The sequence below is a fragment of the Chelonia mydas genome, chromosome 1 (assembly GCF_015237465.2).
Source record: "Chelonia mydas isolate rCheMyd1 chromosome 1, rCheMyd1.pri.v2, whole genome shotgun sequence".
Lineage (NCBI taxonomy): Eukaryota > Metazoa > Chordata > Testudines > Cheloniidae > Chelonia > Chelonia mydas.
The window spans coordinates 159274167-159287232 of record NC_057849.1 but is presented as its reverse complement, the minus strand read 5'-3'; the positions used below and the strand labels follow the sequence as shown (position 1 = coordinate 159287232).

Below are 13066 nucleotides of genomic sequence, written 5' to 3'. Positions count from 1 at the left end.
GGAAAAAAAAAAGTTATGCAACAGTTCCATTGATTTTTGCAAGTACATTGGTAATAATCAGTGTGTGTTTGAAATGTTGGATGTAAAACCAAAGAATTCTGAGATGCATGTTCCTTAGTAGTATGTGGATGAGTTCTGAAAACAGAGTGTCAGGAGAAACAGGTACATGATTAGTAATTCCCCACTGACAAGAGGGCAATTGATCACCTCCTCAAACATCTGTATTTAGTTTATTCACTGAAATAGTCACACAGTAGCATTATTTATTTATTTTTCCAGAAGCAAATTGGGAGAATAGAAAATTTTTCTGATATGGCTCAGACTTCCACGCCCAACTCTTACCACATACACTAATTATGTAAACAAACAACCCAAAAGAAAAGACAAAAGAAACCCAAACCATTGCTAATGAATTGGTTTCCAGATTGCTACCATTGGTTTAAAACAACCAGAAAGAAACCATCCTTACCCTCTCTGAAGAAGAGTCAATCCCTTATGTTACTGTGTGATATTAATGAAGATCTGGAATATATATAAGAACTATATAGGAAGATGACCTTACTGTACTTAGAGCAAGTCAATAGTGAATGACTTTATATCAAATTCTGTTGACTCCAATGGGAGTTATGCACAGGAAGGCAGAAATTAACTCTAAATATGTTGGCATTTTCCAAAGAATTAGTGGAAGCTCAGACCTGCTAAGTCACATTATTTCCTACTGGCTCTTATTTTTAGTCTCCTCTTTTATGAAAGATCAAAAACTCTTTATATCCTTAGTTCCTTCCTATGGCATCTGATTGCTCACCTGCACAAGCCAATGCTCATTTTCCCCCTCTGATATTATTTGAGATAGCGATGTCAAACAGTAGAAATAATTCTGATAAAGCTATGATCTTCTTCTGAAAAACAGTATCTCACCTTTACAACACAGTCATGATCATCAGAACCCATAGCATCAGAACTCATTCTGGCAATGGAAGGCAATAGCTGATACTTTGGTCCAGTTTTGTAAATAGGATTTGGGTGGTGCGTGAGTGGAATTTTAAAATACAGAGATATGACTAAGCTACTTAGTTAAAAATACTGATCTGGATGCTATAACTGAACTATAAAGATAAAAAATTACAAAGTTTAGAAACAAGTTTAGAAGAAATATAAAGAGACACATATATAAATTACAAGGTCTGACGAGTTAAAGTAACCAAGGGCCAAGGAGAAAACGTCAAAATACTTGGGGAACAATAGGAACAGTAAAAAAGCATGGCATGAATAGCGAGTAATAAGAATGATGAAAACAGATGTAAAATGTACAAACTTCTGTGCCTCCAGAGAGCACTATTATAACCCCCCCACCATCCATCAGCAAACATCTGACGAGTATGAACTGTAGAAAGTTGTCAGGTCTGAATGTACACAATTTAGCATTCTATGAAACAGTCTGATGATTAAGTGTCACCTGACGTTAATCTGGAGAGAAAAAAATCGTACACCTGATTAGGGAATTAAAAAAACAAAACCCTATACTGAGATAAGCTCTTCCAAAATAAACTCAAAAACTATAAGACAAGCATTAGAGACAGCCATGAAGGAAACAATAAAACTAGAAGTATAACGGGTGTAATAAGAACAGCAAGACTAGTAGATGTGAGAAGTTTGCTGAAGATATGCTGATATAAAAATAGTTTCCTGTTTGAAACATTTGGTAGCTTCCAGGTTGAAGAAAAAAATGTTGACATTTCAGAGGGTTTACTTATTTCTATAATGCCATCGGTGTGCAGGGAATTGCTGTACAAAGGAGGAAGTTTGCCACTCAGCTAATGGGTCCCTGCCTAAGGAGCTGATAGTCTTCAAAACCGGACAAGTGAAGCCATTACAATGCAAACAAAATACTCCTAGCCTCAGCTGTGTCTTTTCTCTTGAGCCTTCTTCCTTTGTAGGGAGGGTTCAGTGCACCAAAAATGTTATAATCTCATTGTTTCTACTCCACAAATTGCTTCCAGTTTGTCCAGGAACTGGATCCTTATGCCAGGGCAGACAAAGTACAAGCCCCAGCTGCTCCCTGGAAGGGAACCTCACAGGTACAACGCCCAGTATAATGGAGGAAGTGCAGGTTAAACTCTGCACCATCTTGAGCCTCTTGTCTCCCAGTGTAATGCTCAAGACTTTCAGCAAAGCTTCACTGCTCTTCCAGGCAGCTAGGGGGCTTTAAAGGGCTGCTATTCTGTCAGGGCACCATCCACTGATCATGCAGTTGTAGGGAATCCAGTGGATTGCTGAGTGGTCTGATCTGGGGAAGCTTAGACAATTACTGTTGCAAGTGTAGGATTGAAAGGCCAATTTACCTGTAGTTGTGGCCTTGAGCACAGGCTGGTGAATGATGCATTTCAGTGAAACCTATGGAGCCTTTTAAAATAGCCATTTATGACAGACCAAATCGGCCAGCCCATGTAAGCCAATCTTTTCAGCCTGCACGCTCAACCAGGCAGGGAACCACAACAGAGAAACAGCCATTCACAAATGGCAGAAGAAAGTTGTAAACTGAACAGCCAAGAGTAAAAAGCTGCTGAATCCTATCCAACTGATTGCACTGAGGGTCACTTGGGCCTGCACAAGTTGGCTTGGTAATAGACACTTCTCACCCAGAAAGACATGGCTGAGGTCTCTTTGTCAGCAGCTCACAGGGCAATTTAATGCAGGGTCAACTGCGAACTGATCTAACATTCTGTATTAGAATCGTGGCCACTATCCTTTGTCCAACGAGATGCTTTCCTCAAAGACTGCCAAAAAGAAGAACACAGGAGAGACAAGGCTTATATATACTTGGGAAGTGAAGCTGGAGTACTATATTTAGTCTTCAATTCTTTTGCAACCTTTAAAACATTGTCTTAACAGAGGACCTAAAATAGGAATTAGGAAAATGAGAAGGCAACTGACAAAGGTGGAGCCCAGAACAACTCCGAATGCACAAAGAACACTGCTGTGGATACATGGAACAGAAGGTGCTCTACTAGTATTAATTTATGCTTTGGAAACTAAGTAGCTAGATAATTTGAATTCGGGATAAGAGAAACCTGAGAATTAGACTAAGGGTATGACTACACTTTGAGCTGGGAATGTGATTCCTAGCTTGAGGAGACATACCAGTGCTAGCTCCGATCAAGCTAGTGCACTAAGTATAGTGTAGCTGCGATGATGAGGGCTAGACACCTTGAATACACGCTTAGTGTCTGTGATGGGCATGTACTCGGCGTGGCTAGCCCCTCCTGTTCCTATGGGTACATTTTATTTTTAGCATGTTAGTTTGATGAGAGCTAGCATGAATATGTCTCCTTGAGCTGAGACTCACTTCCCCAGCTTCAAGTGTAGACATCCCCTGAGATAGAGGAAGTTGCTTTTGGAAAAGTAGAGCCCACTGAAAAGCTCTCTCTCTCTCAGAAAATCAAAGCCAAAATGAGTGTGCGCCATTTGGGAGGCTTTGGGTTCTTTAGAGTACAGGTAAGCATGAAAGCATGATGCACAGAGATTTAACTGGACAACTCTGATTAGTAACATCACAGATGTAGACTAGCATTAATCAAAGTTGTGACACTAAATCCTAAAACAGGAAATTGAAGATGGGCTCCTTTGTTTTGTCCAAGACGTGAACCTTTGAATTAATGTATTGAGCTTATGGTTATAGAGAAATAGGACAACCTAACATGGTATAAAAGAAGCCAAATGACTAAAAAGGGACTCTGAGGCTTGGCATCTACCATGATGGATTCCTGGTCTACCTCTCAAAGGATGCTGCAGTTTACCTTGGTTTCTTCAGAACGAAGATGGACTGTGTCTATTAGTGGAGGAGGAGCTGACTCCATAGCCAGAAAGATCTTGCAAGAGTAATTTTTGAGGGGATTTCCTGAGGAACTCCGGCAAGATAAACTTTTCTTCAAATCCAGTCTAATGAGTTACCACCTGTGTAAATGAAAATGAGAGGAACCTAATGTGAGATGACCCGTATACTGTAGATACTAGCATTCTGAAACTTCAGGGGGGTAGTACCAAGAACAAATGTTCTAATCCTTCCATGATTCATTTAACCCAAAGTTCTAGCTCAAGTATAGTAGTCAGTCTCTCTAACCAGGTATTTACAACATGCACATCACCGTGGCATCTGACCACTGTCAGAATTTACAAAAACATAATTAGTCCAAAGACTGAAAACCATGTCATTAACTACCAAATGGTAAAGAAAAGTGCTCTTCTATTCCACCCCTACTACTGGATACATCTCCATCAAAATAACCCCCTGTGAATACAAGTAATCGGATGAGTCCAAAAGTTTCATTTCAAGCGGTCGTTTTCTTCACTACCACTGGATTAAAGCAGAAAATTATTGCTTGTCTGGCCCACTTATTGGCCTGATCCTGCATTGAAAATCAGCCTAATGCCATCTGGGAACTTTACCATCCAGTTCAGTGGAATGCAGAATCAGGCCATTAGAGAGTAAGAGAGAATCTCTATTTCTTCATAGTGTATCATACAAATCTACTGCGAGTTGCCGCTATTGGCTAAATCGGAGCATTTGAACACCACAAACTGCCTTTTTGCTCAACGTAAAACAAATATTTGGTTGTGTGGAAAAGGAGCAAGGTGGAGCTTCCCAGTAAGGCCTTCAGGGTCATGCAAGAATGTTCCAGAGCTGGAGTTATGGCTTTGTTGTGAAGCATTAGTTAAATCTCTGGCACTGAACCAGAGAGATCTGTGGAGAGGGAGCCAGACTAAACATTTGGAGGTTGTCCCCAGCTCTAATTTTAGCATACCCCTTCACAGAGAAACCAAGCAGGGTGTTTAGAGGATTTACACCTCCAGTAAAAACTCTCCAGTAACTGATTTGCTTCCTGAGACTGCTCTTTATTTGTATGTTTAAGAAAAGAACCAAAGAACTGTACTTTAAATTTGTCATGTTAAAAAAATAAGCTCAGTCTTCAAAATACAAAGTTTACTTTCCAGACGGGAAAAAGAAATGCAGCCAAAAGTACATTACAAATGCTCAATCGTGTTTCAATCAGTCAATTGCAAATGCTTCCAAATACTTTGGTAAAATTAAAATAAAAGCAGTTCTCTCTCTGTTTCCAAATATTTTTGGATTCTTCAGACCTTTTTAAAAAAAGCAGTCCAAAAGATGGGGGTGGTTATTTGCACTTCCAGAAATAACGACTTTGTTATGATATGAGTGGAGAATAAATTGGGGGATAGAGGGCAGATGAAGATAAATAGTCTGTAATAAGATATTTGTACACAATTATGCAAAACCCAGAGAAACTATATAGAGGAGTGTGGTCTTTGCAGGGAAGTTCAGAGTTTGTAGGGGACAAGTTTCCTCTTTACAAATAAATCACTGTAGGAGCTGGTCACAAGGTCAAGCAATGTGAAATACTCTTTGCATTTTGTTCACAGTGTTGGTGAAAGGCCAAGTCACAACCAAGTACTATCGACTACTGTCCAAGCATGGAGGTTGGGTTTGGGTACAGAGCTATGCTACCATCGTGCATAACAGCCGTTCATCTCGGCCTCACTGCATAGTGAGTGTCAATTATGTCCTTACGTAAGTCAAAATATTTTGTACCAATAAAGACATTTATCAGTACTTAATGGATTACTAATTCAATCCTTTATCCAAGTTTATTGTATTAATCTCTTCTGGTATCATCTTATATATATACACAATTACAGCAATTTATCTTTCCCCATCACCTCCCTCTTTTACTTACAGTAAGTGACTGTATGAATGGCATATTGGGTAAAATGAGTGTGTATCCACTCTGATTAGATTTACACACTATTATCTTGCATTCTGAAGGATTCCAAAAATTTGGTGGTGAACATGTCACATTACTGGTAATTATTTGGGTTACAGGGGAGCCCAGTGGCTGTACTTGAGATCAGAGCCCCTGTATGCTAGGCAAAGTTTCTGACCTGATGAGCTTACAGTCTAACTAGACAAGACAGAAAGGGTGGGAGAAAGGAAGTATTATGCCCATTTTACAGGCAGGAAACTGAGGCACAGAGAAATTAAGTCACTTGCCTGAGGTCGCACAGCTGGTTAGGGCTCAACTCTTTTCTTGTATTTTCAAGTAACTGCCACAAAGCCTGTGCACATCTGTTGGCAGAATTTAGTTCTAGGTCATTTTCTCAGACAGAAATGGCTCCTAGCTACGGAAGAGAGGGAAAAGGTTTTGTCTGGTTATTCTTTCACCTGTCTGCTGTAAAACTTACTGAAAACACTGTCATTCCCCATGAAATTCAATCTTTATACTGTATGCTTTCATATTGCTGATGTTCAGCTCTCTTGCTATACCCTCTCACTTCCCTTCACTGAAATTTTTGGTAAGTCCAAAAGGAATGGCTTTTTTTTTTAAAATCAGAACTTCAGCAATAAATGGCAAAAAAAACCCAGCACACCACACAACACCACTGAAGCCCACAGCTTAGTCTTAAATATCCTTATTTTTTTATACACAATTACCTATAAAATATTGTCTAAAAATCTGCTGTATCTGTTGAACAGATAAATGTGAGAAAAGACCTCTCCATGAAATTAAACCCTACTGGCTGATTCTGTGGTTTGATTGTAGCAGATCATACTGGCAGAAGAATGACCTGGGTTCCCTTTTCTCTGTGTCAATATTCAGATGTGTCAGGGAAAAGACGAATTCATGATTGAGGAAGATTGGAGGACACTGAACTGATCTTTGCCCTGCTGTTAGATCAGCCCCACACCAGCATTGTCTGCGGTTCCCAAGGCAAAGTGCCACAAGGATGGCTTTAAAAAAAAAAAAAAAAAAAAAGAGAGAGAGAGAGCGAGCTTAAGTTCAGATGTTAAGGATGTTTAGTACCAAGTTTGTAATCTGGTGGAATTTTTTCAATCCATTTCCGTGGGAATAGGTTCAGGCCTTATCTCCCTCGCTCACGTTCCTCACCCACCACTGCAGACCAAATGAATATCTTGGATGGATAGTAATGAAAACATTGTGAAACTAAACCATTTTAAAATGATATTTTTCATCTGTGCAATGCATTAAAGTATTTAACCTATCACAATGATTCTTTTGCAGAGATATTGAGTACAAGGAACTTCAATTATCACTGGACCAGGTTACCATTTCTAAGTCACAGTTTTCATGCAGAAACTCAATGTCTACCTCACAAGAAACAAGGAGAGTAGCAAAACCCAAAAGTAATAAAATGAAGGCAAAACTCAGAATGACTCCTTACCCGCAACAGGTAATTCTTTCAGTAACACCCAACTACAAGTAAACAGGGCATTTGTGGGAGTAGCTTGGTCATCCTGAGATTAACTTGCTGCTAGTACATTGTGGCCAGTTAACACGAGGCTTGTCCTCTCTTGGGGGCACGAGAATGCCATCTTATGTAAATGGCACAGAAGAAATGGAGAAGGCACAGTATGGGGGAAGAAGAGGCTTAAGGATTATCAGGTTATCAGTCAGAACTCAAAAGCTTTCAGATTTTAGGTAGTCAGATTAGTTAGAAAAACTAAGGTTGTTTTTTTTTTTTTTAAGCAAAAAGAGAACAATGTAACACAGAACAGATGCTGTATGTTTAACCTGAGGTGTAAAAATGTACCAATTTTTGCTAATCAAGGTCTGGTTCCAAATGAATGCTGGCAACTTCCTCAGGCAGCAGAAGGTAGCCTAGTGGATAGGATGCTGACTTGGGATTTAGGAGACCTGGGATCAGTTCCTGGCCTGCTGGGTCACCTTGGGCAAGTCACTTAGCCGCTCAGTGCTTCAATTTGTAAAATGGGGGATAAGAATATTAATCTTCTTTGTAAAGGTACTTTGAGATCTATAGATGATAAAAGTTGGATATTATTATTGATCAGGAATGAGAAAAAACTAGCACATGTACTTTATTGAACACAGTTGGAGCCAGTCAAACATTTGGAGGAAGTGTGTGTGTTGTGGTGTTTAACTGATTTAGAGAGGTTAGATCTTGACTTGCCACCATTCCAAAGCTTCCCATATTAATAAATAAATCTTTTTAACATAAGCAAATGACACTCATATGTCATTTAACCAAGACTTCAAAACAGGATTATATCCTCTGACGTCTAAGTACAACTATTGACCAAAAACTTTTACTATCCAAAATTAAACATTAGGATGACTGAGGTTGTGCTGAAATTACTCTAAAATTACATCAAAATAGTGTTTTGCTACTGTCTTTATTCAGTGACCTAACAATACTGTATGATTTTTACATAGCAGCTCACAACCTGAAGGGATCTCCAAAGAGTTGCAAACCTGCATTTGAAATGCAGCCATCTCTTGGGTGGAGCGTATCATTTGGTTTACAATATTCCTCACACCATGTCCTTAACTGTCTCCAGTTAAAAACAGGGGAAATTTTAGATAGGCACAACTAACCAAGTAAGATTTCTGACTGAACACTAGGATTAATGCCCTAATTCTGGTGAAAAGTCACATGGGATTTTTAATGAAAAGTGGTCAGCAGCCTTGTTTTACATCATAGCCACTAATACAGTGCCTTTGTGGGGAACATTTACTCACTGCTGACTTACGGGGAAGAATGTCATCCACTGAGTCACCGACACCACTTTCCCCTGCAGCTTCCCAGTCCAAGTATTGATCTGTCCCAACCCTACTTAGTTTATGAGATTTAATGATGTCGCAGTTCCAGGTGGCATGGCTGGAGGCAACTACACTGGTGTGTAACATGGATGCATTTGAACAGCTTTCTTTATTTTTCAGCAATACAGCTCATTCCAGACAGACAAACTGGAATGTGGCCAAGTTGGAAGCTGGAGATCCAGCCCTACAGCGAATGCTGGCACCATCCAAGAACAGAATTTCCATTCAGAAAACAGTGAACTTTTATATGCCCCCTCATATAGTTTGCCTTTCTCATACCATTATGGACACTTCCCTGTAGATTCTCATGTCTTCAGTAGCAAAAAACAAATGCTGACTTCTAAATTTGGGCAGTCTCAAGGATCACCTTGTGAAGTGGCTCGTTTTTTCTTGAGTACGTTGCAGACAAGTGGAGAGCGCCAATGGCATTATGCCAACTCTTTAGTACCTACGAGCCAGTCGCCGTCTAAAAATCTTCCCGATCAACCAATGAATATTGCACGTCATAATCTTGCACAGAGTTATGAAGGTGAGTGTCATCTTAAAAATAATAAGCTGCATAGCATTTGGAAGATGTTTTTAATGTGTACTTCTAAAATATGAAATACAGGATGTTTGCTAAAGACAGGAAAAATATATCTTTGGATGTAACGTGCAGCATGTTTAAAAGGTACACTGTCATGGCATTTAGACCTACTTTTGTTTTGTTTGAACATTTGAACAGGAATGTTATCCAGTTTCAGAACGTCAATTTTTTTTTTTTATTAAAGCCTTTAGTGGGTAAATTTTCACAAAAGCCAAGACTTGGCCTTCCTTTACAAGCACAACTCACATGCGTATTTATGAAAGTTAGTTTGCAGGTGCAAAAATCTGGATTCAAATTGTGCCAGCATAATCAGAAAGAAGTGGAAGTACTCAGATCTGCACCTACAAGTCAACTGCAGAAACCAAAATACAGGCATGATTGTACCCAAACAAAAGGGAGGCCATCCTTTTAAAAAAATGTACCTATATTTGAAGTATTTGCCTTACTAGCTATATTAATGATAGTAAATGTAAGTGTTTTTAGGATTGAAGTCAATGGGAAATTGTCTTGATTACTAATTTTCTTTGGGCAATGTCTTCACTGATGGGAGTTGCACCATCTTTCCACACAGCTGGGGGCAGCTCAAATGCTTTGAAAGGAACACAGGGGATGTTGGCCTCTCCCACTGGGCAACTCACAAGAAGTGTACTTCCAAGGCTTTAGGAAATGTTAAATGAAAAAAATCAAATCAAATAAGAAGTTGAAAATTCAGTCCAATCCTTGTGTGAAATAGGTTTTAAATATTTCTCTGCTCAGTGTTTAACTGCATATACCACCCCGAAGAAAAGAAAAAACAGCTGTAGTGGGAGCCTGCAGTAAGATGGATACACTGAAAACAACTAGTTAGGACTGATTAGCAGAGACATTACTGGGAGAAAGGAAGTTTTCCATTCTCCTATGGAATGTCTCCTCTGATGGAAAACATTGAGGAATAAAAGATAGGGAAAGACAGGTAGGATCAAAAGTTTTAGCGATCCCAGAGACATCACAGGATTATTCACTTGGGACCACTCACTGTGGCACCCAGCTCCTGAAGGAGGTGCTTGAAGATTGATTTTACTGTGCCTGACAAAGCGGGGTATCAAGTAACATCTGTGGCCTTGCACATCTCTTCTATGGAGGCCACAGCAGTCTCTGACCAGGATATTGCCATGCTCTTCAGTGAATGAGCCTTGATGACTTTGTATATCCAGGTTCCTGAGACTTTGCATGTTACCAATATACAACCATAAATCCACCTGGCAACGGAAGCTTTAGAGGACTTTTTACCATTGTATTTTAGGTGAAAAGAAACAATAATGAAGGTTTTCCATATTGTTTTCTTCAGTTTAAATACATTTTCTGAGCACTGTGGACATCTAAGGTGTGCCAGACTCCTCTGATGAATGATGTGGACTTGCACAGGACGACAAGAGCAGAGTTTCTTAACTGGTGTGAAAAGGAGTATTTATTTCCAGAATAAAATTGAGAGATGCCCTAGGAACTATTTTGTCTTTGTGAAAGAAGCAACAGAGATCCTTATAGACAAAAATCACGTGGAGCTAAATCAGAGACGTACGGATAAAGGTGTATAACAATGTGCATTTCTATTAGGTGTGAAAGCCAAGGCCTTTTTGACCAAATTGATCATTTTTGCTTTTTCCTTTTTTTTTTTTTAAATTTGCTCTGTTTTTGGATTAGGGGGATGGGGAAATATGTACAGAACAGCCTGTGGCCATCCAATTTGCCAGAGCAAAAAAGTCTTATATTGAAATTGAACATGACTACAGGCAAATATATTACCTTTGATAGAATTTGGTATCTGCAGTAGGCTTCTAATAAGTATATGCAAGTCAAAAATAGAACAGAAAATATTGTGGCTCTCAAGGAAAGGAGACCCATCTGAAACTTTGAGTTTCTTATGCACATATTTATATTCTTCAGTTTCATAACATATACATACCTCCGGTCCTCTTCTTCACAATGAAGAGAATGGAGTTTAGACCCAAGAATGTCTCTGGTTCTGAAATGGGTTTTAACGCATAAGACAGAAAATGCCTTCTTCAATAAAGCACACCTTACCAAATGCCTTGAAAAATGCAATTCTCAAGAAGTCAACTCTTGTTCCTGAAGGTTTCTCCAACTACTGTTTCATTTCCAGCCTGCAGTTCCTGGGCAGAATAATTGAGGAAGTAATAACAACCAAGCTCCAACAACATGTGACATCAGACATCATCTTAGATGCCTCACACCCAGGGCTCAGACCAGGCACGGCACACACATGGCTCTAGGGCAGGGGTTCTCAACCTGTGGCCCAATCAGCACACAGCTGCGGCCCATGTGACATCCTCTGGGCCACACTGGTAATATTGGATGTGGCCCACAATGGTAAATAGGCTGAAAACCACTGCTCTAGGGGCACTAAAAGATGATCCCTTCATGGCCACTGACACTGGTTAAATCTCCATGTTCCTGTCTTTGACACAGTGGACCACAACGTACTAACTTGCCTACGTTACATAGCAGGGAGCAGCTGGCCCAGCACTACAGTGCCTCCAATGGTTCTTCTCTAGCAGAATGCAGGGAGTGGTGATGGTAAGTTGCTCCTCCTCTCCGATGGCCCTCTCTTGCAGGAATCTATCCTGTTTTTCTTCAGTACCTTTGTGAGACCACTGGGAGAGAAAGTGAGATGCCAAAGGCTCAGCTGCCAATAGTACGCTGATTATAGAGACAAGGCGGGTAAGGTAAATAGTATAACTGTCCTCCACATACATCTCCTTCTCAACTGATGCAGTCACTGATACTACTAAAATGTCAAGAATGCCTAGAGGAAGTAAGTTCTCGGATGAAGAGCAGATGGCTCAAGCTGAACCCAGGGGAAAGGCGTTGAAGAATTGGCCAAGACGTTGTCTGTGCCTTCCATTGAAGGCAAACAGCCCCCATTTGTCAAAGTAGTGTGAAACATTGAGGTCCTGTTTAACTCCTCGCTAAGCTTGGATGACCAGGAAGTATCCATTTCCAAAGCTGCTTTCTTTCACCTTCAGCTTGTGAGGAAACTTCATCCCTTCCTCCTGGATGAGCACCTGGCCACAGTAATCCATGCATGTGTCACCTCCAGGCTGTATTACTGTAATTCATTACATCTGAAGTTGAATGTGAAGATGATGCACAGGCTTCGGCTGGTACAGAATGTGGCTGCCTACCTTCCCCATGGTTCAGGCCATGATGAGCACCTCAGACCTGTGCTCAGGTCCCTTTACTGGCTCCCAGTTGGCTTCCAATGCCATCTTAAGGTCTTGCTTCTAATTTTCAAACCAATTCATAGATTAAGCCCCAGTTACATCAAAGATCTAATTTCAATCTATGAACTACCATGACAGCTGTGCTCGTCTGGGACAAAGCCCTCTTGGGGTGGAATCTGACTATGGAACAGTCTTCCAGAGGAGATCAAGTAAATCAAGATTCTGAACATCTTTTGGAAAAGTTGCAACACTGTCCTGTCATAGGGAGGACTGGGACCTTTAAGAGGGAACTGGTCCAGCTCACCTGTGCCTCATAACAGCCTCTTAATGGAGCCTGGTAAAGTGCAGGTGTTCCTGCTCTCTATAAAGAGCCAGAAGGGAAAACGGCATGGAAGAAGCAACTATGGCAGAGAAGAGAAGAACTCTAGTGATCAGGAGACCCCTGAGTGGGAGAAGGGTTTGGGCCAAAGCCAGAAGGCTGAGCTCCAGCTGGGAATAGCAGCTTTGTGAAGAGGCGACTGGGACAGAAGAAGAGCTCTGGATGTGGCAGAAGACACTAGGGCTGAGTATGAACTTGTGTTGTGATGACAGACTTTATTTTGGGA

At 40.4% G+C, this 13066-nt stretch overlaps 1 protein-coding gene across 5 annotated transcripts in view; it reads left to right on the top strand.

Moving 5' to 3' along the window:
- Window positions 1–13066, top strand: part of SIM2 (SIM bHLH transcription factor 2) — a 73678-nt gene that overhangs the window by 50022 nt on the left and 10590 nt on the right. For 4 of the 5 annotated variants that reach the window (XM_007068247.4, XM_043538251.1, XM_043538252.1 and 1 more), the window contains exons 8-10: window positions 5440–5587; window positions 7098–7266; window positions 8775–9183. In XM_007068247.4, the coding sequence (XP_007068309.2) occupies window positions 5440–5587; window positions 7098–7266; window positions 8775–9183 (726 nt within the window). Of the gene's footprint in view, window positions 1–5439; window positions 5588–7097; window positions 7267–8774; window positions 9184–10567; window positions 11637–13066 lie in introns of those variants that run through there. The other variant, XM_043538254.1, reaches the window with a different exon arrangement.